At 34.6% G+C, this 26,248-nt stretch overlaps 1 protein-coding gene across 1 annotated transcript; it reads right to left on the reverse strand.

Moving 5' to 3' along the window:
* Positions 1–10,545: 10,545 nt before the first annotated feature.
* On the reverse strand, positions 10,546–25,402 carry LOC149546955 (coatomer subunit epsilon-1-like). The gene is made up of 7 exons (XM_089791448.1): positions 25,146–25,402; positions 24,893–24,982; positions 13,780–13,931; positions 11,647–11,782; positions 11,395–11,550; positions 11,003–11,082; positions 10,546–10,905 (listed from the first exon to the last, which is right to left on the reverse strand). Exons 1-7 carry the CDS (start codon positions 25,305–25,307, stop codon positions 10,812–10,814), a joined length of 870 nt encoding a protein of 289 aa, XP_089647574.1. The 5' UTR covers positions 25,308–25,402; the 3' UTR covers positions 10,546–10,811.
* Positions 25,403–26,248: the final 846 nt, after the last annotated feature.

Below are 26,248 nucleotides of genomic sequence, written 5' to 3' on the forward strand. Positions count from 1 at the left end.
CAGCTCATTGAAATGTGGTTGGGGCATTGCACAAGCCAAAAAGAAAGACTAAGTAGGAAAATGTTCCCCATGGGCAGGTGGAAGTTTTTTTTTCTTGATCTTCTAGGGCTATTTGAATCTAATTGGAACCACTGCAACCATCTAGAAAAGAAAAATATTGTTTGGTAGCTAGGTTGTCAAGGAATTGGTCTATAGATGGCAAGGGAAAATGGTTCTTCTTAGTGGCTGAATTGAGCTCCCTATAATCTACACAAACTCATCATTTTCCTTCCTTCTTGGGTACTATAATCAGGAGTGAGACTCATTGGCTATCAGAGATGGGATATATAAAACCAATACTTAATAGTTTATGCAATTCATTCTTAACTATATCTTTTAAGAGAGGGTTAACTCTTCTCTAAGGTTTTCGAACAGGTTTGAAGTCAAGGCTGATGCAAATCTGATGAGTGCAAAGCATAGGGTCTAGTCCTTTCATGTCCATGTAATCCCAAGAAAATGTATTTTGATTCTCCTACAGTAACTGCAACATAGCTTTATGTTGAGAGGGTGATAAGGCATTGTTTACATTCAGTTATTTTCTTGGACCAAGTTCCATCATAATAACCTTGTATGTCATGAATAATTGGGCAACAAGAGAAGAATCCATCTCATGAGTGAATAATGAATGGATAAACTGTGAAGCTTCTAAATGATGTGGTGAATTCAAGGATGGTAAAATGGTTTCTTAGATACATTCATCTTCAGGACACATTGGAGATTTTGTTCCATATTCATTCAGAATAATGGATGAAATTATTTCATCTTCTTCTTGGACAACTATAAATGATTCTCTACCTATCATCATCAACTGATGGATGGAAATGACTTATGGATCATCATCGCCCAAGTCTAGCCAGATTACTTGATCATCTAGTAACAATGGTTGAGTAGGGGAGTATAAAGTTAGGTTCTTGGTATGAATACCATTAGATATTGTCATCTTCCCATATTGACATGCTATATAGGCATCTAGAGTGGCCAATTATGGTCTTCCTAAAATTAAAGAATATCCTCCCATATTAGTCTTTGGGGAGAGAACAAAAAAATCAACTGGATACTCCTAGGAATTTAAGGTGACTATAACATCTTCTATCATCCCATCTGGTTTAATGCTAGAGCTATCAGCAAGTTGAAGTATGGTGGGTGTCTCTCTAAGGCCAATGATATGCAACTGAGACAATACCTCCTTTGTCATGAAATTAATAGATGCTCCTAGGTCAACCAAAGCATTTTGAACTTGGATCCCATGAATAGTGACTATAACTACAAAACTCTCAAGGTCAGAGTATTTAGGTATAGTTAATTTCTCCAACATTAAGTTAGATAACTTTACTAGGACATAAATGGTTTTTGAATCTTTCTTCTTCCTTCTTGGCTGCTTGATGCATGCTTTCCTAATAGCTTTAGTATAGGCAAGAACCTCCTTAATAGCATCTAGCAATGTTGTTTTTATTGTCATTTGCTTCAGCTGATTAAGTTCTCTGCAGGCTGGCTTTGTTCTATCAAACTATGGGGAAATGGAGGTTCTTTGGCTACAAGAGAGGTTTGCTAATTTGACTCATCTGTATGCTCAGTCGGAGGATCTTCAACTTTAGTTATTATAGGCTTTTGGGGTACAGGAAGAGTGATGTCTGACCTTAAGTGAATATCATTTGATGAGATGGCATAGATTTGTTGTTGAGCTTGTTGTTTAATATTGTTTGGATTATGATTAGGTTGAACTAGTAGTTGAGTTTGCATGGGAGGAGTATTAGTGGCTATAGGAGGAGGCATTAAAGCTTATTGCAATAGGGTATTCCAATTCTAAGGTTGCTGCCAACCCTACTGAGGTTGCTTCCAACCTTGCTGAGATTGTTGCCAACTATTATTTCCACTAAAAATAGTATTTTGAAATTTTTCCATTGATTATTGTTATTATTACTTTGAAGATAAGATAAGATAAGATGATTTTATTAATGTCCAACAAAAGACCACAATGTGGGTCTAGGGGACTGGAAACTTACACCAAGAAGAAAGCAGACAAACGGAGCACCAAACGGTGTCCAAAAATGAACAAGTACAACAAAAGAAGAAGAAAATAGGAGACATCATGGAAAAAAATATTTATCTTTCCTCACAGGGAAAAATTCCAAAAATGACTGATCTGTGCGGCTACCAAAGGCCTTGTGATGAAGCTGAGTGTTGCGAGAGGAGTGTCACCGATGAGGAGATCCCCTGTGGAGTCTCACAGATCTAGAATGGCTCATGTTAGGGAAATTGTATGGTTGCTTCACACCCTGAGCCAGAGCTAAGGGCGAGAAGAAGGTCATAATAAGATGTGCCTGGGTATGACTCTTGGGAAATGATAGTTGTAAAGTATGGCCACGAAGCTATAAGGACTCACGGAGATAGAGCAATGCAACACTTATCTGTATACCTAAAAAAATCCAAGAGGGATCTACAATCTCTAAAAAAACAATAAAATATCCCTCTAATCTCGTAGTATATGGGGTATCTAAAAAGGAAATGGATCTCAGATTCTGCCTCTACTAAGGTACAAAGTCTACATACCCGATCCTCTCTAGCAATATGGTGATCGACCTAGATCTAGAGTCTGTGAGAGCCCACCCTGAAGGAACCAAGGGAGACACACATGGTGTGTGTCCACTATCTGTGTAGGCACGTAGGGTGTACAATAATCCTATCTCGAATATATACGAAGAGGATCTCGTGAAAAACCTTGTCTTTGAGCCCATCACCTTCTTTGAGTGAGATAAAGTACCTCTCCATTTTCATCAATGGCTTTCAACTCGGTTGGCATTGGTTGTGTCTCCACACTTGCAACAAACTTACATCTACAGTGCCTTTTCTTTTCTCTACAATGTGGATAGTATTCAATCAACATGGCATCAGCTTCATCTTCTTTCTTTTGACTTGCATGGTGCCTAGCTAAGTGGCTACATCATTAATGATGTCTTGCTTTAAGTCTAATAGAAAATTAGATAATTCCATCTTGGATACTAATGAACTGTCATTGGAATTATGTGGTAGATCTCCAAGTCCCCTACCTTTCTTCATAGTTGCTCTAGAATAATTCAGGCATATACTTTGTATATTAGTCCAAGTCTTTTTAGTGATATCTCCTCCTTCCACAAGGTCCAGAGCTTCAATGCTTCCATCATTTACACCTATCAGAAAAAAAAAATTTCTTTGACTTCTCATTCAATTGATATTGTGTATTATGGTGTAGGTTGAACATGAACCCAAAAACATAATCTTCCAAGGTTTCATCATCCTTTTGGGACATTTTGAAAATGTCATCCCCTTTCAAATCTTGTCCCCTGCAGTATTCCTTATACTTTGTGAGAAACAAATTGCTCATTGCAGGCCAATCTACTACAGCATTAGCACCCAGCCCCATTAACCATCTCAGAGCAACTTCTTTGAGGGTAGAAGGAAACAACTTCAGTTTGTGGGCATCAGTTTTATAGTCATAACTTCTACATAGTATGTCAAACTCAAAGAGAAAGGTTTCATCAATTGACTAGAAGTTTAAACCCAAACATAATTATATCTGCCAAAGTAAAATGGCATTTTGATGTCATATTAATCAATTGGTAAATATAATTCAAGCTTCCTTATACTAGTGTTGCAATATAATGACCATGTGATATATTGTGGGGTGTGAGGGTATTATATTATCATATCCTAGTTGAATATATCATTGTAATACCACCAAGCTAAGCAAATATATAAATCTGATAGTCTATTGTTTTTTATTAAGGAAAACAGGTTTTAAAGGGTGCCTGAAACCCTTTACAAATCTAAATATTTTCAATGAACTCTGCACAAAAAATACAACAACCCAAGCATGAAACAGGTCATCAACCAAAATAAAGTGACCAAGGTGGCCTCACAGATAACACAGTACACTTCTACCACCAAAACAGGTTTTGAACGGGTGCTTGAAACCCCATGGTTAGAAAATAAATAGACAATTAGTTCTAAACCATGTCAAACTACAAAGAGAAATAGGCCAAAAAGGCCAAGAGAACCAAACAAAAAGGGGCAGCCTCAAAAAGAATAGGTGAGCAGTAGGTAAAGAAAACCAAGCCTCAAGATTTACATTTTGGCCCCATCTTTTGAGAACGTAAAGACATATCAAAAGGAGTGAAGGACTTGACCTTTTTTTCCTTTTATCGTTGTCCATCCATCCTCCACCTTCCCAGTAGCCTTTTTCCATGCAAGGTTAGCAACACTACAACCAACCTCGCAATAGGAGAAGAAACACCACCATCACTCGGTAATGATACCATAGCTGTAGAACGGACACTAACACTATCCTGAGACAGAGCTGCAAGAGGAGGAACAATCTGATCAACAGCAATAGCAACCAAAGGAGGGACAACTATATTGGTCACAGTCGTAGGGGCATCATTTGAATCATTAGAGACAGCAACAAAATCTGCCACCAAAGAATCCTGAGAGGAACCAACCAACCCATCCCCATCAGAGGATACTTTCTGAACCATGTAATGATCATCTGAAACCCCCTTCCACCAAGAAGGTGACTTCTTTGATCTAACCTTTTTAGAGGAGCATCGCGTTGCGAGGTGGCCAGTCTTATGACATTTCCTGCATCTGAAGGGAATACCCTCATAGTCAAGAAGTTGAATCCAAGAGCCATTAGAAGAGACCAACTTAATCATTTTAGGGAGCCCCGGAGACATCAATCTCCACAAGAATACAAGCATATATCATCCAATAAACATTGGAAGACGTAGAATCAACTAGCAAGAAATCCTCGAGGGCCTCCCCCACAGCCTCTAGGACAAAATCCAGCCATAAGTGAAGGGGAAGATTTGGCAACCTAACCCAAAAAGGAATCCTATTGAAGGATTTAGTCGACGGGTCAAAATCCTTACACCAAACTTTAGCCATTAGGGGGAACCTCTCCTCCCAAGAGAAACCACGTCGCAGGATGGCATTTCTATCTTCAATAGTAGCAAATTTTATAATAAAATCATAAAATTGTGTCATTCATCCACTTAACTACCCTTTATAAAATCATAAAATTGTGTCATTCGTCCACTTTACTACCCTTTATAAAATCATAAAATTCTGTCATTCATAAATATTCATAGTCCATGCATCCATTATGTATCATACATCTAATAAGCTTGAAATTCAATATCAAAGTTCAAGATAAATTCTTAAAAGCATATAAAGTATCTCGTAAAAGATTGTATAGAATACGTAAAAGAGTATTAACTCTTGAGAAACCATTCCCCCAACAACATAGTTCTTGTATTAAAGAAAAATAAAGGCATGAGATAATATTTTAATGCAATAATCCTATAGTCTAGTGATGCACTAACACCTATACCCTGCTTCAAAATAAAATCCCTCGTGATTTGCTATCTTGGTCCACCATTTTTTTGTAGTTGTGTCCATCAACATTTAACTACAACATTGAGGTATTGGAAATGCAAGGAATGTTGATGAGATGCTAGTTGGAAAGTGATGTTGGTCTCTCTTGAGGCTATGTTGCACCTATTTTTCTATGAGATTAATGCAATGTAGTTATAAATTGGATGGGGTTCCTTTCTTTTTATTTCAAGGTTGATCTCATTCTATCTATTCTAATAGAATTTTGATACATTTTTTCTTGGTCTTCTTACTAGTGCTTTGAATCTTCTATAGTCATCTTCCCTAGATTTAAGAGATTTTTCAATCAATCATGGTTTATTAATTCTACCCATTCATCAAAAATCTTGTTAGGCTATGTTATTTTTGCTCTTCTTTGAAGAGGAATTAATATTTTCTCTTTCTTGGCAACGTTGTGTTTTGTTCTTCTTGTCTTTAAAATTGAAGGATATGTAAAATTGCATTCTATTGCTCTTGACCATGTAAATTATTGCATTTTCCTTTTACCATTTGATTTTAATAGAGTCTCATGTATATCTCTTTATAGTAAATATTTTGTTGTGTAATCAATTTTTGTTGCTTCTTCATAAAATACAATATATTAGCCTATAATTCCAACTACTCTCAATTTTGGTGTTTTAAGAGCAACCTTCAAAATTGGTCATTACTTTAGGTAAGTAAATAGAGAAATCAACTTTTTTGGCTAGAAAGCAATTAAAGATTTGATGATCTCTGTTGACCGCAGAGCTAATTGATGGATATGGCTCTTTTTGACAATTTAGGAATTTTGAAAAATAAAAATAAAATTTAATGATTTTGAATGTCATTAATTTTTTGTATGAATTGATTAATTTTTTGAAAATCAAAAGTAGGTTTTGTAACAAACTTTCATTGGTCTCTCAAGCATAAAGATGTTTTTACCCATTGTATTTGTCAAGATAGTGAAATAGTCAAACATACAATAAGAACAATAGATTTAAAATTGAAGGATATGTAAAATTGATTCTATTGCTCTTGACCATGTAAAGTATTGCATTTTCCTTTTATCATTTGATTTTCTTGTCTAGACTATTTAAAATATCTCATCATCCTTTTATCATTTGGTTCTAATAGAGTCTCATGTATATCTCTTTATAGTAAATATTTTGTTGTGTAATCAAATTTTGCTGCTTCTTCATAAAATACAATATATTAGCCTATAATTCCAACTACTCTCAATTTTGGTGTTTCAAGAGCAACCTTCAAAATTGGTCATTACTTTAGGGAAGTAAATAGAGAAATCAACTTTTTTGGCTAGAAAGCAATTAAAGATTTGATGATCTCTGTTGACCACAAAGCTAATTGATGGATATGGCTCTTTTTGACAATTTAGGAATTTTGAAGAAACAAAATAAAATTTAATGATTTTGAATGTCATTAATTTTTTGTATGAATTGATTAATTTTCTGAAAATCAAAAGTAGGTTTTCTAACAAACTTTCATTGGTCTCTCAAGCATAAAGATGTTTTTACCCATTCTATTTGTCAAGATAGTGAAAAAGTCAAATATACAATAAGAACAATAGATTTAACAAGGCTAAAGTTCTAGTTTTTTGTCTATTCTATAAATCAAGATAACGAAAGTCATGAATCAGCTAGGTCAATATAAATATCTTTTTGAAGTGATGCTAATTGCAACAAGAGCTAGGTACAAACAAACAAGTGGTGGTTGTATGATGTCTTCTTCCTAGAAAACTCTAGATGATATGAAAGTTGATGGAAATATTGGCAAATTATGTAATGAGATTAATTTCTCTATGAATTTTATTTTTTATGACTAAAGCTTGTTAAGATTGGCTTTATATGTAAAGTTAATTTATAGTTTTCATTTTTTTTAAATCGTTTACAATGACAAATTAGAAAAATCAATGATATAAGAATTAGAGACCTTTAACTCTTTTGAACTTATCCTATAAGATATTGGTGAAGACCTTAGTTCGTAGACTCATTGATGTATTGGAATATATCAATAATACAAACTAATTTCATATATGTTACATTCATTTTGGAAAACTTGATTACAAGTTGGGAAGTTATGAAATGGGCAAAACAAGTTGGCCAAAATATGGCCATGATCCAATTGGAGTTTGAAAAATCCTATGATAGGTCATTCATAAAGGGAATGTTGAGGGCGTGGGGATTCCCTCCCAACTTTTGCAAGTAGGCTAGCATCTTATTCAACAACACAATTATTTACATGAATGGTGAACTATTAAAACCAATTAAACTTCAAAGGTTCGTTAGACAAGGATGCCCTATTGCCCTTTCTCACTTTTAATTGCAATGGATGCCCTTTTCTACATGTCTCCCGAAAAAGACATGCTTCTAAATGCACAATTTGTGGATGGTACTTTTTTATGAACTTTTTGAAGAGAAATTTGATAATGTGGTGGAGAGGTTGCAAATAGCATGTGATATGTCTAGCTCAAAAATTGATCCACATAAATCTACAATCATTGAGTGATCAAAACACCTTTGGTTTGGCCATTCCAAGATTGTGAGATGTCTTTGAACTCCCTTTGCAAACTCACCCTCCCTGAATTTTGTGCAGGGAATGGATTTACAACAAAATGCAAAAGAAACATGAGACAAGACTCAAATCCTCTTCCTAGTGGGGACGATATAAGTGTTGTAGAAACTTATATCATCTCCTGCTATTTATCAATCCTCATCTTAGCTATTTGTTAATGTGCATTTTAACAAATTGAAAGGATCATAAGAGACTCCCTTTCATTTGATGGTAAGGGTCTGGAAAAAGGCATTTTATCTCATGGAATTAGTGTTGCACCCCCAAAACTCAGGGGAGTTGGAATTAAAGATTTAAAACCCCAAGGTATAGCATTGGCTTCTAAATGGATCTTATAAATGCCTAAGGTAGTGGGCCCTAGGAAAGTCTTAGAAATAATCATGCTCTATCAAAACCAATTAAGGTTGAATTTTGGTCCCACATAATCATGACATTCTCTTTGGCTTGTTCGAGGTTAAAGTGTATGGCTTGATAATCATCTCCTCACTCTAGAATACTTGGAGTCATTTGATAGAATTGATTTGTAATGGAACAGTCATGGGAAGATCCCCTTTACCCCACCATACAATGTGAATGATAGATCTATTTGATGGTTTTTAACTATTAATAATAAATCTTTGAACTTACTCAAGGTGCTTAGCTAAAGGCCAAGTATATGATGGATATCATTTCCCTAAAGGACTTCTTGTAATAAAAAAACATGTTGTGATTGCAAATTCATTGAGTGTTTGGTTTCTTGGAAAGCTTATATTCTCGTGGCTTAATGCAATTTGGAAAAGTGACTAAAAGGACTCCAAATGCCTGAAAACTTTAAACTATTGTCGTGTTACTAATTTTAACCCAAAAAAGTCTATTTTTGTTGGATTTTACTTTCTTAAAGAATCTTGATATTGGTGGGCTCCTGAATGTGATTGGCTTGTCCACTAGAACTTCTGAATTGTATCGAAGGCCTGAAACTTTTGAGCATGTTTTCTTTAATGTATGTATGTTATTGTCACTTTGGGCTCTGTTTTTTGCCTTGTTGCTAGTTAGGAATGACAAGGAAGACTATCATCGGATGGGATTTTTGTTGGCTGTGTTGAGAATTTTGTTGCTAACTTGAACTGATTGTGGTTTGTTTCTTATGATGTGCTTTTGTTTCATGGAGGAGGAAGGAAGAGATCTTTCAATCCTCAATAAGATATCTCTTAATTTCCCGAGAAAGCTCACCTATCTTTTGATAATGTTTTTAAGTATTATATACCAATATGGATATCTCAAAGGAGACGTTTATATTGGTGTTACTAAAGAGGGTGTAATGGTACTCTATAATAATGGCATCTAATCTATGCATTTCTTCCCCCAAGGGAAGAATGTGTTGAATCAAGATAAATTAAATTTGCTCAATGCATATTAGAAAGAAAAAGGTATAGCCAAGAAGGAACTGGAAGAAGTGTATGAGAGGCCCAGTACTAAGAAAGAATTTAGATAGGACGAGGTTGTCAAGCATGATATGAGTCCTCCCCTGGTTGCATTTGACTGTGATATTGCAGAATGTAGCAATCATATATTCATGGGACTGAAAGTGACCCATCAGTCTTAGTACCTGATAGGCATTTTGTCTCGTGGAAGTGGTGTCTCACCCCTAAACTCAAGGGGATTAGAATTAAAAGACTTGAAAATCCAATGTATAGCATTGTCTTCTAGTTGGATCTTCTAAGATGCCCAAAGTAGTTAGTTTGGAAAACCATTGGCACAACTCCAAATGGCTGAAAAAACTATTTTATAACACGTTTGAGCCTAAGAAAGTTTATTTTTGTTGAAGGTTGATATTGATGAGATCCTTAATGTGATTGGCTTGTCCACTAGATCTTATGATATGTAATCAGCCTTCTTCCTTGATTACATTAACCATTGAACATGAAACATAGAGTAGTTGAATTGACCGTCCATGTCCTAATTTGATCCTCAAGAAAGTTCATCCAAACATCTTGTACAGGTTCAATCCTATTGAATACCATGAAAGAACAAGTAGTCCATATAGAGAAACTGTTTGCCGTTTACAGGATCATAGCTTCCTAGATCTCCTTGATTCCTTGCTACTTTCATAAAGATAGATGTTTTATCATGCTGAAATCACATTTCCCTTCTTTCATGAATGTTAGTTAATAAATAGCATTCAATTTGCTTTATTTATTTGTTGACCATGAAATATGGGACAATTGAATCGATCGGTTATCCCTTTCATAAAATTTCCCATGTAGAGTCCTAATTTGATCCTTGGCCTAATGTCTGAAAGGTGAGTGAGGCAAGCATGTTAATTCAAACAATTCAGAGAACCTATTGTTAAAGTTGAATTCCTTTTAACTGTCATAAAGCAGCAATAAGACCATGAACTGAAGTGTATATCTGCAATTTAGACAATTCCTAATTATAACTATTCAGACAAAATCACCATAGATATAAGAATGCAAGTCCACTTATCTTCAAAAATGAATATGGCAACAATGCTTTTCATAGCTGATCTTCAGGTCAAAAAGACAAGGACAAAAAAAGTTAAAACCAACACAAATCACCTGGAATTAAAATACTGAATCAGTTTTTCCTTCAACCAAACATAAGTCAAGGAATGCAATAGTATGCTAAAGATTGCAGTCCATGTGTGGAGATGAACAACCCAGTGATAAGTGAAGCAAAGAAAATTTCATATAAGAACCAAAAATATTCAAGAAACCCACAGGGACAACTCAATGAAATTAAAGAATTAGTGTGGATTGTCCTCGCTTTCCAGTTTGCAAGATTTTCATTTGATATAACACTTCTTACGCAACAGCCTGAACAGACCTATCAAAATTCTCTTCTGCGCTAGAGGAACGCTTGATAAGTAAATGCTCTGGATGGTATGATTTCAACTGACTGCATAAAACAAAAACAAAATGAACAATAAGGGAGTCTGAAAATGTACATAGTCAAAACAGCAATACAAATTAAAGGAATTTGCAAATTTGTTTACCTAAGATAACGAGTAACTGGTTTTCCCAAATGAAGATTGCAAACTACTAGATTTGCAAGAGTATCAGCATCTTTGGCATCCTGTAGATAAACAAACATATTAGATGCAGACTAACTAAAATACAAAGCATTGAATAGCCGCCATAAATTAATTTTTTTCACAAAGATGATGATTCAGAAAATAATGACAAAGCAAGACATTTACTAATCAAAAATGAGGCAGTCTGCTGATAGCAAGCAGGGCAGTTTGCCAATGCTAGTGTGTAATATTTAGTATTTTTAATTTTAACTGTATAAGTAGAAATATTTGCCAACTATAGCTTCAATAACTAAACACTTAATTTAGCTAGTAGAGGAAAAAAAGGGTTAAGATAACAAACTAAAGAAGCATGCCTTATTCAAAGCCTCTAGCAGAACTGTATCAGCTTCATCGAACTTTCCCATATGCATACAACAGATAGCTTTCCCATTTAGAATAGTAACAGTTTGTTGGTACTTGTCACAAAAGTCTTGGAAAATTAAATACGCTTCTTGGACCTTTGAACCTCCCTGCCACACCAGCAAATCAAATACCTCAGCCTACTACACTAGAGATCAATTATAGAACAATGTGCATAGAGGGGCCATAGATCATAAAAAAGTTACCACTGCCAAATTTAGCCATGCATTTGCAAGCTGTGTCAGAGTATGATCCTCGTCAATTTGCTGCATTATTTTAAGTTGTTTCTCTGCATGATCAGATCTGTGCATCTTAAGATATATTTGAACATTCAAAGCATTTCTGCAAAGCAAATGGAGAACATGATTAGTAAAAGAAAAATGCTTCTTCTAGAAAGAATAGATATCAGTTTTTCCATGCTAAATATTTACTATTGAGAGATAAGTCTTTATACATGATCTCAGCACTCTAATAAGCAAAAATATACTTGAATAAGCAAAACCAATATGATCTGGATTAGGCATGGATTTTTTTTACATAGTTGATTTTTATTTTTTGCAGGTTATTAACATCCAACTAGCAGTAGACTTTAAAATGATAAGACCTTGACATAAAGAATATAAGGAATTACAGCATGCAATTGGACATTACACGGAATCTTCAAAGAGTATGGTCATGATGCAGTGAAATTTTACTGAAAAACGACATTCTAACCTAAAATTGGGCTTTTTAGTTGCTATACAAAAAAGTTTAAGCGGCTATTTAAGATGAAGTGAAATTTTAGAGCTAAACATAACTAAATGATAGCCACGTCATCAAGAAATATCCATCCATCAAAAGAAATCTCATACAATGATCATCAGAAAATCATAAAACATCTGCTGATAGAGATATCTGCACAAGGTGTAGATGCAACATCCATATTCTCCTAAAACAAGGTGTTGCCAATGGAAGCTGCTAAAGCCCTACCAAATCAGGAATGGTATCATCACCAGGAGCATCTATCCACTCCACCTAGAGTATTTATTTATATATAAAAAATTTATACTAATAGTAATTTGACATTTTTAAATATAATTTCACTAGTTGTCCCTCTGCCTTACCCAAAATCAGGAAAAGTCTTGTCATCCCCAAGATTCTTATCAACCCATTCTAGAAGCTAAATAACATTGATTTTTATATTCTAGAAACTTAAAAACTTGGGAGTTGATAAAATTGTGAAAAAATGAGTTTTAACTTCTGCTGTCTCTTGTATCAGGGCCGCCTTATATAGTTCATCCAAAAATTTAATTGCTGCATTGCCATGTTGACTTTTGCTGGAATAAGTATTTTCAGACAACACTGGTGCTTTCTAAATCCTCTAGAAGGAATCAAGCATATCATTATTTTATATTTAATCGCATGTGCTCTAGATATCTAGAAGTTAGAAATACCCTTGCAGGTCAACAGCATTTAAATATTCAATTTTGATTGAGCTTGACAAATGAAACACGTCTGAGAAGATATCTCCTGTCTAACACATCCTTTCACATAGTAAGAGTTTCTAGAAGTGATTGTGTTGGATTTTTAAATTTTTTGCATCGACATTTCAGATCACACTCTGTCATCCAATGTCAGGACAAAAGATAGCTGAAGGATAAATTAGTACAGAGGTTGCAGACCAGGGTAGGGGTAAAGCGGTTTAAAATAATAATAATTTAAAATTTTGTTATTTTGTAGCTCACTCTGACATTGAGCGTTGTAATATTATTATTTTGTCAAAATTCCATCCAATCTCAAGCAACTACAGATTAACATGGCAAAATGTAGAGATGCTAAAATACTGGCAATTATCAAAAGATGCAAAAGGTAAAATATTTTATTGAAAACAATGCAGTGCAAGGCAGGTGGCCACAGCCAGTGCATCATCATGGAATGGAAAAACTCTGCCTCTGAACTAAGAGACAATATAATAGAGATGATAGGGAGGCAGTTGCAAATACTCCAAATATATAATGCATATATAACCTAGAGAAAATGAGCAAAATTTACTAATGGAAGCAAAGAAGGCAAAAATAGTGGGTAATATCAAGGGAAGAAGTATCTTAAATTGATTAAATAGACATATTGTATGATGCATTCCAAAACATTGATTATTAAATATCTAAAGAACAGATGCATTCCAAAACTTGCACCTTCAAAACATTAGATAACAATCTTAGACAAATACTGTAAATATCAAAGCCAGTGGTGATAGAAGGATTTAGAAATGACATTGAAAACAGAAATAGACCAAAAAAGGAGAGATAAATTTTTGTAACACGTCCATGAATGTCAAAAAATAAACAGAATATACTCACAACTCTAATGTTCCTCCTGAGTGAGTATGTTTCAGTGCCTCATTATAGTCTTGTTCGTGCATATAGATGGTTCCAGCAACCAACTTTAAAACAGGATTGTTACTTATGACTGAATCACTTAGCCATTCCTTGAGGCTGGAGATAGCATTTTCCTGCAATCATCTTGAGAAAGGAAATGTAAGCAGCCATGAATAAAATTTGATTATTGATTTTATTCGAAAAAGAAAAAAAAATTCTTGTAAACTAATAACTTATGCATGGCCTATTCTTACCAATCTACCTGTAAAAACCCGTCATTTAAGAAGAACATTCAAAAGCTAGAATTTGTAATTCAGTCTGCTGGGCTCTTCTATATGATTTCTAACCTAATCTTTATATGCTATATAATATATGGTATACATGCCATTCTAACATGCTCCTATTCCTGTTTATCTCCAGATTATAAAAATGTTAGCCCACCATCATTTGAAATCACCATAAGCAATTTGCATTGGCCAAAAGAAAAAGTATCAGTTTCCACCTCAAACTAGAATCTTAAAACTGCACAGTTGCTTTTTGTTTACAATTTTAAATTTTAACAGAAAGTATTTAAATGTGTAAATATCAATAGATACCTTTTTTTTCTTATTCTTTTCAGTGTCTCTCCATATTCAAATGATGGCATTATGCAAGGACATGTTTGAGGGACAACAAATTTTTCACTTAAATTTAAGTCAGGTAAAAAAACCAATATTAAGCATATTTAATTTAAATTTTTACATTAATTTAACTGACAATAAGATATTCAATAATTGCTGATGGCTTTTTAAGCAAAACATAAAATATTGGGTGTGTACCCAAAGCTAGGACCCACCAACAATCAAGCAGCCACATGTCCATCAGAGGACTGGCATGTGCTGCCAATCAAATGGGACAGACTTCACACTCTTAACACCAAAAGGCGCCAATCGCCATTAGTCCAAGCATTTGACATGGTGGTTGCCTTGCTTGATGGTATAGTCAAGGCCTCAAGGTTGAGCCCCACATAGATGGCAATGTCACGGCCTAAATGTTATGGTGGAGTGAATTACTGCTAGGTATGTACCGAGGGCTGGGAGCCATCCACAATCAAGCAGCCACATGTCCAAGGGAGTTGCCATGCATTGGGAGCCATTCATAATCAATCTGCACTTGTGGTATGTTGAGGCCCAACCACAACACTAAAAGAGTGACCTGTTAGTGAATGTGACACCCCCGAGCATTAAATGTGACTCCAAATGTATTTACTCGTGCATACATCCTCATGCAAAACACATCATATGCTCACCACATTCTCTGCATCTCAATATCGACGCCTCCACTTTGATAGCACTAAAGCTATCATTACACCAAAATACTGCCTCGTAATGGGGGTGCCACCCAGACATTGTGGGTGGCCCCACAAGCATTCACCCAAGCATGCAAGGATTAGCAACATCAAATGTCAAAGTTCCCAAAAAAAAGTTCGAGTTCAAGAAAACATCCCAAATATTGGGTAAAAGTCCTTATTTCAAATATTGGATCTTGGACATCATGGATACTATTTATTTAAGAAATGTATCTGATATGGATTGAAGAGCTACATCATATGTAGTGTCACCAATATCTCCTACTTATCAACTGATGAGCTTAAGGGGCTTTCTAATGAATGGTTCATAAGGCACAACACTTGGTGAAGGTAAATGGGGTTGCAAGCTTTGGGTTTAACTAGGGAGGAAACTCCGTAGTTAAGGGCGCTCAGGCTGGAGTAGTACTGGGATGGGTGACCTCCCCAGAAGTCCCAGTGCTTTTCACCCTTGTGAGCATCACCTAGATCCAATGAGTGCTAAGTGTTCCATTTATTCTCGTGAGAGATGGATTCATGTTGAATCACTACTCATGAAACATGGGTCAATGAGTTTGACTCAAAAATCACACAGTTAAATCCTGATAGCAATATCACAATAACAGTAAAAGTCGTGGCCATTGAAGTTTTCACTCCTATCTCTGGGTATCATTCATTAATAGAATGAAAAGGCTTCAAAACAGCTCATTCCCGTATGGTTGAGTGACTTAAGACTGTGATGAGCTTTCTTGCTGATCAGTTCATCAATGAAGAATCCTGCTGTCATTGAAGAGTCATTGGTTCAATTCTTTTATGTATTCAAGCAATTGAGGAATATGTAAGAGTCTAGATTGCCCGCAAATGAAAGGTCACATCTTGCATAACTGTCGTCAGCATGTGTGCCATGGCAGTCATGTTGATGGAGAGTCTTCATTGCCTGTGAATGAAAGGTCACACCCTTTGTAACTGCCGTCAGTATGTGAGCCATGGCAGTCATGTGTTCATGGATCCTTCTTTCATTCATGTTGACAATGAGGAGCATTACTATTACAGTGTTTGAATTACCAAGCATCTCATGCTGTGTAACGGTCAATCAGAGTGGAGAAACATGTTCATGTATGATTTGCACAAGGTAAGTAGTTTCACCACTATATAATAAACGGCATCCTGAAAATGGTGAACGGCATCCAGTCAATCAGTTAGAGTGTATCTCGGCAAGATGTTAACCCCAAAAAAATCCTACAATCTGTTGAAGATTGTAGCTGTGATTGAGATCTTTATCTCTAATTTTACTAAGAGACCTGTTTTTAAAAATTGAAGAGACATTCAGTTGTGATATGAAGTGTCTCTCAATTCATTATATATATGTGATTGTGATTGTGTCAATAGCTAGAGAGGATAATTCTGATGATATCTTAAGTTAACACAATGTGGCATTCAATGTGTCCCACTCTAAATATTTGACATTTTATTATATGAAGAGACATGCGACATGTGAAGAGTCGTGGATTTGAAAATATGAAGAGACTTGTTTTTTGAAATCGTGAAGACTTTCAATTGTGATATCAAATGCCTCTAAATTCTATCTGTGTGTGTGTGTGTGTCTGTGTGTGTGTGTGTGTGCACGTGCATCAACAGCTGGAGAGGATAATTCTAATGATATCTTAAGTGAACACGATGTGGCATTCAATGTGTACTAGGTGTCACACTCAAAATATTTGACATTTTATTATATGAAGAAACATGCAACATGCGAAGAATTGTGCATTTGGAAATATGAAAAGACTTGTTTTTTGAAATTGAAGAGACCTTTGGCTGTGATATGAAGTTTCTCTTAATTCTGTGTGTGTGTGTGTGTGTGTGTATAATGTCACCATTTTTGTCAACATCAGAGTTTTAGAGATTAACCTTTTATTAATAAATTCGTAGGCTAATTATTGTGGATAGAGGGTCTTTTGAGGCAGTGGCTTGGCTTGGGAGGGTCTTGTCTTCTTCACAATTCTCCACAATTCATTACGGATTGGTTTTCGTGTCACTCGGATTGGACTTTGTAAGCCATGATTGAGATAGACCCTTTCTATTTTTGGAATGTGTATTTGGTCACATGGAGAAATAATAGGTGTGACTCCTACTTCAGACAGCATATTTGAATGAGTATTTTGAGAATTATTATATTTTTAGTGGCCAAATTATTATTGAATCATTAAATGGCTTATTATAAAGTTATAATTTAACTTTGTAATATCACTTAAGTTGAGGGTTGAGTCATCATTGGAAGGGGCCATTTATTTAATTAGTTATAAGCCAAGTCAAGTATTAAATACAAAAAGGCAAGAAATTGTTATCATTAAAAGAATCTAATGGAAACTTTTAATTAATGTTGTGCTGGTGAAGCTTCTTGAATGGAGTTTCGTTTGGGAAACAAGTGGTTTTTGAAGATTATAAATATGGGCTCATAGTGAAAGGAAAGGCATCCGATTATCTAATTTTTTTGTTGATTTGGTGAGTTTTCTTGAGGATGATGATTTCTTTTGTGCCCTTGCTGAAGTATAAGGATTTGGTGCTGGGTTCTACATTTAATACATAGTTGAAGTATTGTGGATTAAATAAATCTGAGATTCATTATTGTCTTCTTCTTCTATTTCCTACTGTGATTGAAAAAAGGTTGTTTGCAGGATATCTTCTCATACTATTTGGCTGTAGCTGAGAAGAGTTCTTTGGCAGAGAGTTGTGAAAGGGAATTCTGGAATTTTATATTTGCATATTCTGGGAATTGTTGAGTCTTCCGATTCTGTGACTCCTGTAACTAGGAAGACATTCAGTTTTGCTGGAAATACAGATAATATTGTATTGCAGTGTTTCATGTTTACCTCATTGGTGTCAAGTGTCTTCTGTAGCATGGGATCCTTTCCAGCGAATTGGTGACATTTTCATCGGTATTTCATACACCATGTAATCTGCTCTTAGGCACAGTCATTACTGTTCAATCTGGATGATCTGGAAGCCAAGAAATTGGAGATTTTGGGCCTGCTATCACACCCAAGGCTGTGGTTGTTGAGTTACAAGAGCGGTGAACAGACTTAGTGAACCTATGATCAAGTTTAAGGGGTCTGCGTTGAGACGTCAAGAGCCTGTGTTTAGTCTTTGGAGGCCACCTTCCATGACTTGAGAGCCGACTCTGCTCTTACTGGGAGCTGCGATCATTGGAAGGCAGCACATGTATGAATTCTTCCCTACGTGTTGCTGGAGGAAAGAATCAGGGACAGATGTGTGTTGTGGAAATCTGGAGTTGCAACTGGTACATTCTAGCATCATTAGAGATGCACGCTTGCATTTTAAACAGGTTCCATTTGTGAATAATTGCTTAAAGTTCAATAGATGTTATGAGTATTGGCAATGTTGGCTATGGAAACTGTCCATTTCACAGCTTATTGATTTTTCAGTACTGTAGTTGCAGTATTAATAACAATTTGGTATTTACTCCATTACTGTAAAACTAATTCTTGGCATAGTATTTGAATTGTGAAAGAAATTGATGTTTAATTTAGCTATCTCCTATTGAGGGATATTACAATGTGATTGTGTCAACAGCTAGAGAGAATTATTGAGATGATATCTTAAGTGAACACAATGTGGCATTCAATGTGTGCAAGTGTCACGGTCTAAATATTTGACATTTTGTTATATGAAGAGACATGCGATTTGCAAACAGTCATGCATTTTGAGATATGAGGAGACTTGTTTTTTTTTAAATTGAATATAACATTGTGTGTGATATGAAGTGCCTCTCAATTCTTTGTGTGCATGTGTGTGTGTGAGAGAGAGAGAGAGAGACAGATCGTGTCAACAGCTAGATAGGATAATTTTGATGATATCTTAAGTGAACACAATTTGGCATTCAATGTGTGCTAGTTGACACACTCTAAATATTTGACATTTTATTATATGAAGAGACACAAGACATACAAAGAATCGTGTGTTTGGAAATATGAAGAGACTTGTTTTTTGAAATTGAAGAGATCTTCAGTTGTGATATTAAGTCTCTCTCAATTCTATATGATATGAGATTGCTTTGTGTGTACTGCAATCGTATCAAGTGAAAGATTTGTACTTATAACATTCATTATTAATAAAAGAGATATTTTCTTGTGTGGCTGGGGTTTTCCTTTCAAAATGAAGGGTTTTCCTACGATAAGTTGTGCCTTGTACTTATTTTGTTCTTATTTGTTTGTTTTTGGGCAAAATATTAGCATGGTTAGATAACAACAACAAAAAAGGAGTCTCTTTTGTCCATTAGCCCATTTTTATGTCTTAGATTGCTATTTCTTACGTGATCCAGAATAGCTGCAAGATAAATTATTCATAACTGTGACGATTTGCTTTGAGCTATTTCAGGAATTGAGATGCCTCTTCGATTTCTTTTTAGTGTGCTCCATGGGATATCAATGCTATGCATACTCCTGTTTATGATAATAGTGCTCCTCATATATTTCAATTCATGTGGCTTTGTTCATGCAACATCATGTGCTGAGGCATCATGCTTATTTGTCATCAAGCCATGACTATTGTAAATGATGTTTTGGCATTTTAGAGAGCCCAGTTGTGCCAGCAGGTATGCTGATCTTTTATCTTTTGTTCAGTAAGAGTGTTAACTTCAGCTGTCATGTTATTACATGGCATCATTTCATATTCTATGTTCGTCTGTTTTCTTTTAGGTCCCCTTAAATTCATTTATCTTGCCTTGTTATTCTCTTTGTATCTGTAGTCACTTGAGGAAGAGGGTGACTCTACATTTTTGTATAGCTATCAATTTCTCTTCTATAAATAAGAGTATCTTTATTGCATGTGGTTTATCATTGTTGCAGTTACAGGGATTGTCAGCCTTTTACTTTATGCTGACTAAGTGACCTAGCTGCTTGGTGATCGGGAGCTGAGTGCTTCTGTGCATGCTCTCTCAGGAGCTGCCTGACTGCTTGCTGTTGTGAATAGCTTGAGAGTTTATTCATACTGTCAAGTGTCGTTTTATTGTTTGTGACTCAACCCTGATGGCAGTATCCCACTATTCCATGGATGTCTTATAGAAATCATCAGTTTCATTCACGATTCTATGAAAATTCAATTTTCCTATTGCATGAATTTTTTTTTTTGGCAGAGCTTCAGACTTTAAATGAGTAAAAGAAATATTATGGTTGTCAGTCCTCTTATTGGTTGAGTTGAGTCACATTTTAATGATGCTCCCTTACTAAACTCTTTGAATAGATATCATTTCTATTTCTGGGTTTATTTACCTATCCCTGTGCAAATGGAATGAGGGTTTTGTTTTGTACTCTGGGACTGCAGCATTTATTTTTCCATTCACTGCTGGCCACGGGCTTCCGATTTCGTTCATTGTTGATCATTCTACTCCCTTTATTCCTCTGCTGTCGGCTTTCTGTGGCTAATATCTATTCATTGCTATTATGATACACTTAAGGTTTTCTTTTTTCTTTAAAATCTGCAGCTGTATCTGAGTATGGGCTTATTTAAAACTGCCTCTATATGTCCATTCTGAATTTGTATTCCATTTTGAACTTTAAAACACATCTGACAGAATTTTGAGATCCAGCACATAAGAATAATATTCAGAACCCAAACTCAATTCATTCTTCATCTTGCACTTAAAAAATTATGTAACCCTCTTTCTCCAGTTGTAAGGGTTTGGAACTTGAAGTCGTTACTGTAGAACTCTCTGATTCCTCAGATTTCAGTGTTTCTGTTCTAATATATTTATGCCTTCCTGAATTTCACGTCAATGATATTTTGACGTCATCTCTGCTGGCCTGCATAGAAGTCTATATATAAGGCAGCAATTTCCTTTCATAGATCTCACCTAAGTCACAAGGTTCGAATTCGAATCCGAGTTCGCCGATCATAAAATTCAAATGAAATCTGGCAAGGGTAAAAGTTCGGAAATAAAATTCGACATTAAATTTTAGTTATATATATTTATATATCTTAAAATATTAATAATATATCCACAAAATTGTTAAAATAGTCATTCATTGTTAAATAGTTTAACTAAATAACTCAATATCAGTTTAAAATTAAATAATATTATATTAAATTAAAGTATTATATTAAAATTCATAAAATTCGGATGACATTCGGAAAGAGTTAAAATTCACTGAAATTCGAATCAAAAGGATGAAATTCGGTGAATCCTATGACTTAGGATCTCACTACAGAGAGATAAGTATTCTATCACAATAAACTTTTGTTATATAACTAAAAATAGTGTATACTTTTGCATTAAGATAGGTTGACTTTATGTGGTATTATTAATCTCTCTTGGTTGCAGGACAGATTGAGAAGCAATGAGATGCAGACTGTATGGGGGCATTGTTTGTAGTCTTGGACGTAATTGATGATGCATTTTTTCATTAAAAGAGAAAGATAATATAAAGGAAATTATATTCAGAGGGAGACTATTCGGATTCAGAGGGAGGTTGTGTCTGATTCTTTGCATGCTTATGTGGCAATTTGATCAAACTGGAATCAGCTATCCTATTGTGGTGATCAAAGCTATCCCTGCTGAGAGGGACTCTTTGTAGAGAGAGAATCTCAGTCGTTCTTATACATGTCGTTAATCAGTTCTTCTCTATGATAGAGAAGTTTGAGGTGAAATCCCTTGTTAATGAGTTTTGTTCTGTGTCAAAGAAGTTCAACGTGAAATCACTTGTAAATAAGTTCTTCTCTGTGTCGAAGAAGTTCAAGGTGAAATTCCTTGTTAATGAGTTATTTGCGAGAGAAATTCAAGGTGAAACCCATTGTTCCAACCCATGCAAGTAGGTATAGGTGGATTCACCCTATGCAAGTAGGCAAGGTGGAAATGCATTCTTTGGTGTAAATGCATTCTTTGGTGGGAGAAGTTTGAGGAGAAAGACCTTATTCCACCCTCTACAAGTAGGCATGGTGAAAGCCATGTGTGTGACTCCATGACTTTAACGTTGTGCTCTTATGAAGTAACTATGGTGAATTATGTTTTGTTGAGATAACATGTTTTAATGAGAATCTATGTGATGAAAACTTATCATTGACATCTTTAGGTTGCAGCTATGTTTGCCTGCCATATCTTGCTAAGAGGGAATGTTGAAGATTGTAGCTGCAATAGAGATCTTTATCTCTGATTTTACTATTTGTTGAAATTGTGTCAACAGCTAGAGAAGAAAATCCTGACGAAATCTTAAGTGAACATAATTTGGTATTCAATGTGTGCTAGGTGTCAAACTCTAAATATTTGACATTTTATTATATGAAGAAACATGCAACATGTGAAGAGTCTTGTGTTTGGAAATATGAAGAGATTTGTTTTAGGAAAAGGAAAAGACCTTTGGTTGTGATATGAAGTGTCTCTAAATTCTATATGTGTTTGTGTGTGTGATTGCTTTGTTTGTAATAGAATTGTATCAAGCGAAAGCATTGTAATTGAACATTATTATTAATAAAAGAGATATTTTCTGGTGTTCTAGAGTTTTCCCTTCAAGTTGAAGGGTTTTCCCAGAATAAGTTGTGTCTATCATACTTTTTTTGTTCTTATTTTGTTTATTGCATAGTTCCAAGAATCACGGCGATTCATGCGATTCACGCGATTCGGCGATTCGATTCAAGCCAAACAATTTTTTGTGAATCGGTGAATCGAATCAGCGATAAAGGGTTTATGAAATAAGTTACTCACTAAATTTCAAGGGTTTTTTTAATTTTCCGATTCATGGCCGATTCGATTCCGATTCATGGCCGATTCACGATTTGATTCAGCCTTGCCGATTCCGATTCTTGTTACTTTGGTTTATTGCTATTTATCATTATTGTTGGGAAAACTATTAACACAATCTACACCATAATCAAAACTGGATTAACTCCAGATCAAGCCAGGAATATCCCCTGCCACATTCTTACATTATGTAGGTATCTAATAAGCCCACAAAGGTGTTGATTTCTAGGATCACCAGATTGATTATTTAAAACTGATGTAGATACCAAGCGATTGTTTTCGTATCATAATGTTTCCCATCTCAAACATAACCTATCTACAAGTTGAAATAGAGACATAACTTTTGTTGGAGGTATTGACCCACAATGGGCTTTCATATAAACTATACCATAGTAACAGAAATCTCAAAAAAAACCCCCCTAAAATCTATACCATAGTCAAAACTGGATAATCAAGCCAGGGACAAAATATAGGTAATTAAAAAAACACATTTTAAAATTGTTATTCAAGAAATCACCAGTCTTTTCAGTCAGCTCATCAGTCTTTGCCTTTTACAGCTCATTAAACAAGGAATGCTGCCTCCTCATCTCCACATAGTCAGACTGCTGAGACTCACCAAGGCATGGTGACTCTAGTTGGATCACTTGGAAATCCTATTGACCTCATCAGAGGGTAAATGCATAGGTGTGAGAAAAAAAATTGCGCAGTTTCTCTAAGATATTAACAAGAAAATCTGCAACAAGGCCTTTTACGATTATCTACCGCAAGACATATATATAAGCCAAAAAAGGCCTATTTGTTGCAACCCAACTGCTTACTATGTATATTGGTGTATAATGTCCATAATTTTAAAAGTTTATACAAAACTTTTTGAATTCAATACAGCTCATTAACATATGTACTTATATCTCTATTAGGATAAAATTTGCTAAAAAAGAAAACACATCAATTTTTCAATATCAACAGTTTTCTGTATGTTTTGTAATCTGTATACGTAGGTTATTTAGGCTATGTTTAGTCCCATGAGATCAAGATCATAGTCTACAAAATTTGAAGAGTGTGTCAAAACAAAAGATTCTATCTGTTCCCACAAAGAAATCAAAAAAGATTTTATGAAAGGAAGATCAGTTGGTAAATATGGTTGAATACATTAGTTTTTCTACTACTTGCTGGGAAAACAATAGTGTCCCTGTTTACCATTAATTACACAGATTGCAGCAAATCTGATATATTTGAAATGTTTTCAAATGAATAATAAACAATTTTTTCCCAAATGTAGTAAGTTTTGGTATAAATTATATCAAACAAATACATTTCTTGGCCAAATCTGATCATTTAGATAATATTTCGAACCAACAACATTCCTATCCATCATCCAATCAAATCTAATAACTTTGTCTAACAAACTAAAAGAAAAATGTACGATTTGGCAAATCTAGTATCTACATTTATATGTAATATGAGAAATACACACATTTTTCTAGGTTTAATAATTTACATCCTTCTGGTGAATCTGGTGATTTTGTCTATTTAATAAGAATATCGATAAGATGTTTTTTATTTGAAGTTCGATATTTGACGAAATCTATTATTTATTTATTTTTAACGAATTTAACCTATAGGCAGAAGATAGGGATATCACGTATGCCGTTGATGTATCTGAGAAGCCAAAATAGCATGCCAGGATGTCAACAACAATTAATTTGCCCTTTACTACATCAGTACCAAACAAAATGGACTTAAATGGGCAGTGCAGTAAGCTAAAGTGGTCAACCGAGGCACATAGTTGAAATCCCATGATATGTAATACAATATTATATCCAGTTAATTGGTTGGCATGTACCCCACAAATGAGCCCAGATGCAAGTGAATTTGACAGAGATAAATCTAGATCCTAGCACCTAAGCCCACTGTTATACACCAAGGATTAAAAGGCAATTGAAGATTTGTGCGCTTCACAAGTTTAGGATTTCGCAGATCTAAGAAAATATGAAGTTTAAAATGGTAATGCGAAAACTGACCTTGTATTGAGGGCCCGCCAGGTACATTGCCAAGATCTTCACAGCCTGCAGAGGCGTCGGTGCCGAGTCGTTTATCTCATCGATCACAAGCTTCATAGCCACACAAAAATATCAGATCCGTGCACATATCCTTGGTGAAAAACAAATAACTTAAATAAATGAAACCCTAACTCACAGAAATCTAATTGACTGCAACTTGAAACAAAAATCTATTAAACAAAAAGATCATACTTAGTGTAATTAGAAGGAATACCTGGTAGCTGCGGAGGCCAATGTAAGATCTGTAAACGAAGCAGTCTCTCTCGATAGATTCATCTTCGGACAGGCCCTGGACGTCGCTGTCATTAATGGCGGCCTGATATGCGCCCACGTAAAAATTGTTCCGCAGAGAAAACAGAGCATCTGGGCCGCTCATATTTGCGCTTGAAGTATGGATTGATTAAAAAATACAGCCAAAAAAGCTTCACTCCCCTCTGAATTAAATCTGCTTCAGATCAAACAATTTGAATTGCCGATAATCGAAACCTATGACCGTGAATTTATTTGGCTAGTACACACGTAACTCCTCTTGGCAATTGTCGATTTTAATTTTTTCTGTTTTTAAGATTAAGTGTTTTTAACCTTTTAAATGTAAATGTCGTCTCTTTAGAATATGGGCTTTTTTCACGGTATTGAAATTTTTATTATTAGTTCCTGCTTATGGCAGGAATACTTATGCATTCATGTCACTCTAATATGACATTAACATTGGTCAATCAAATCAAAGAATTTAAAATATTATATGAAATTTCAAATGTTTATATCATTTTCTAATTTTTCATTATTTTATAAATCAAATTTTTCATCCATTCTATTGGTCCATACTATTTTTGGTGGGGGAGAAAATTAATTTTTTTCCACAAAAATACAAATATTTTCTAACTTCATTTGCATTAATGCATAAATTACAACTTTATTTTTTTCCAATCATTTTATCTTCCACCTCACACAACATGTCTAATCAATATTAATTCTCACTAACAATATAATTTCAATATGTTATATCTTTGTATTTGAATTTCTAATTTTTTTAAAACTTGATTTTTTAATAAATGTAGTTAAATTATTACTATTATTTTACTTTTTAAAAATAAATTAAGCAATATTATTTTTTAATTATATTTTATAATAGTGTTTGTAATATGTATAATTGATAAGTGTTACAATTTGTAAATTATATCATTTATTATTATTAATATTTTATATTTAAACAATTTATCATTTAGTTTAAATATATTTAAAACTTAAATATATATTTTAATATTAAATTAATAATTATATTTTACATCAAAAAACCATACTAAAAGAAATAATCAC

Source organism: Cupressus sempervirens, chromosome 7 (assembly GCF_028749045.1).
Source record: "Cupressus sempervirens isolate cs-2001-9-10 chromosome 7, ASM2874904v1, whole genome shotgun sequence".
Taxonomy (NCBI): domain Eukaryota; kingdom Viridiplantae; phylum Streptophyta; class Pinopsida; order Cupressales; family Cupressaceae; genus Cupressus; species Cupressus sempervirens.

Excerpts from the sequence above, each read along its gene's own strand:
- LOC149546955 (XM_089791448.1), bottom strand. The coding sequence starts at position 25,307 with ATGAGCGGCCCAGATGCTCTGTTTTCTCTGCGGAACAATTTTTACGTG. Across the intron at positions 24,983-25,145 it reads TTGGCCTCCGCAGCTACCAG|CTTGTGATCGATGAGATAAA; the intron begins GTATTCCTTCTA and ends GTGGCTATGAAG. Across the intron at positions 13,932-24,892 it reads TGGCGGGCCCTCAATACAAG|GAAAATGCTATCTCCAGCCT; the intron begins GTCAGTTTTCGC and ends AGATGATTGCAG.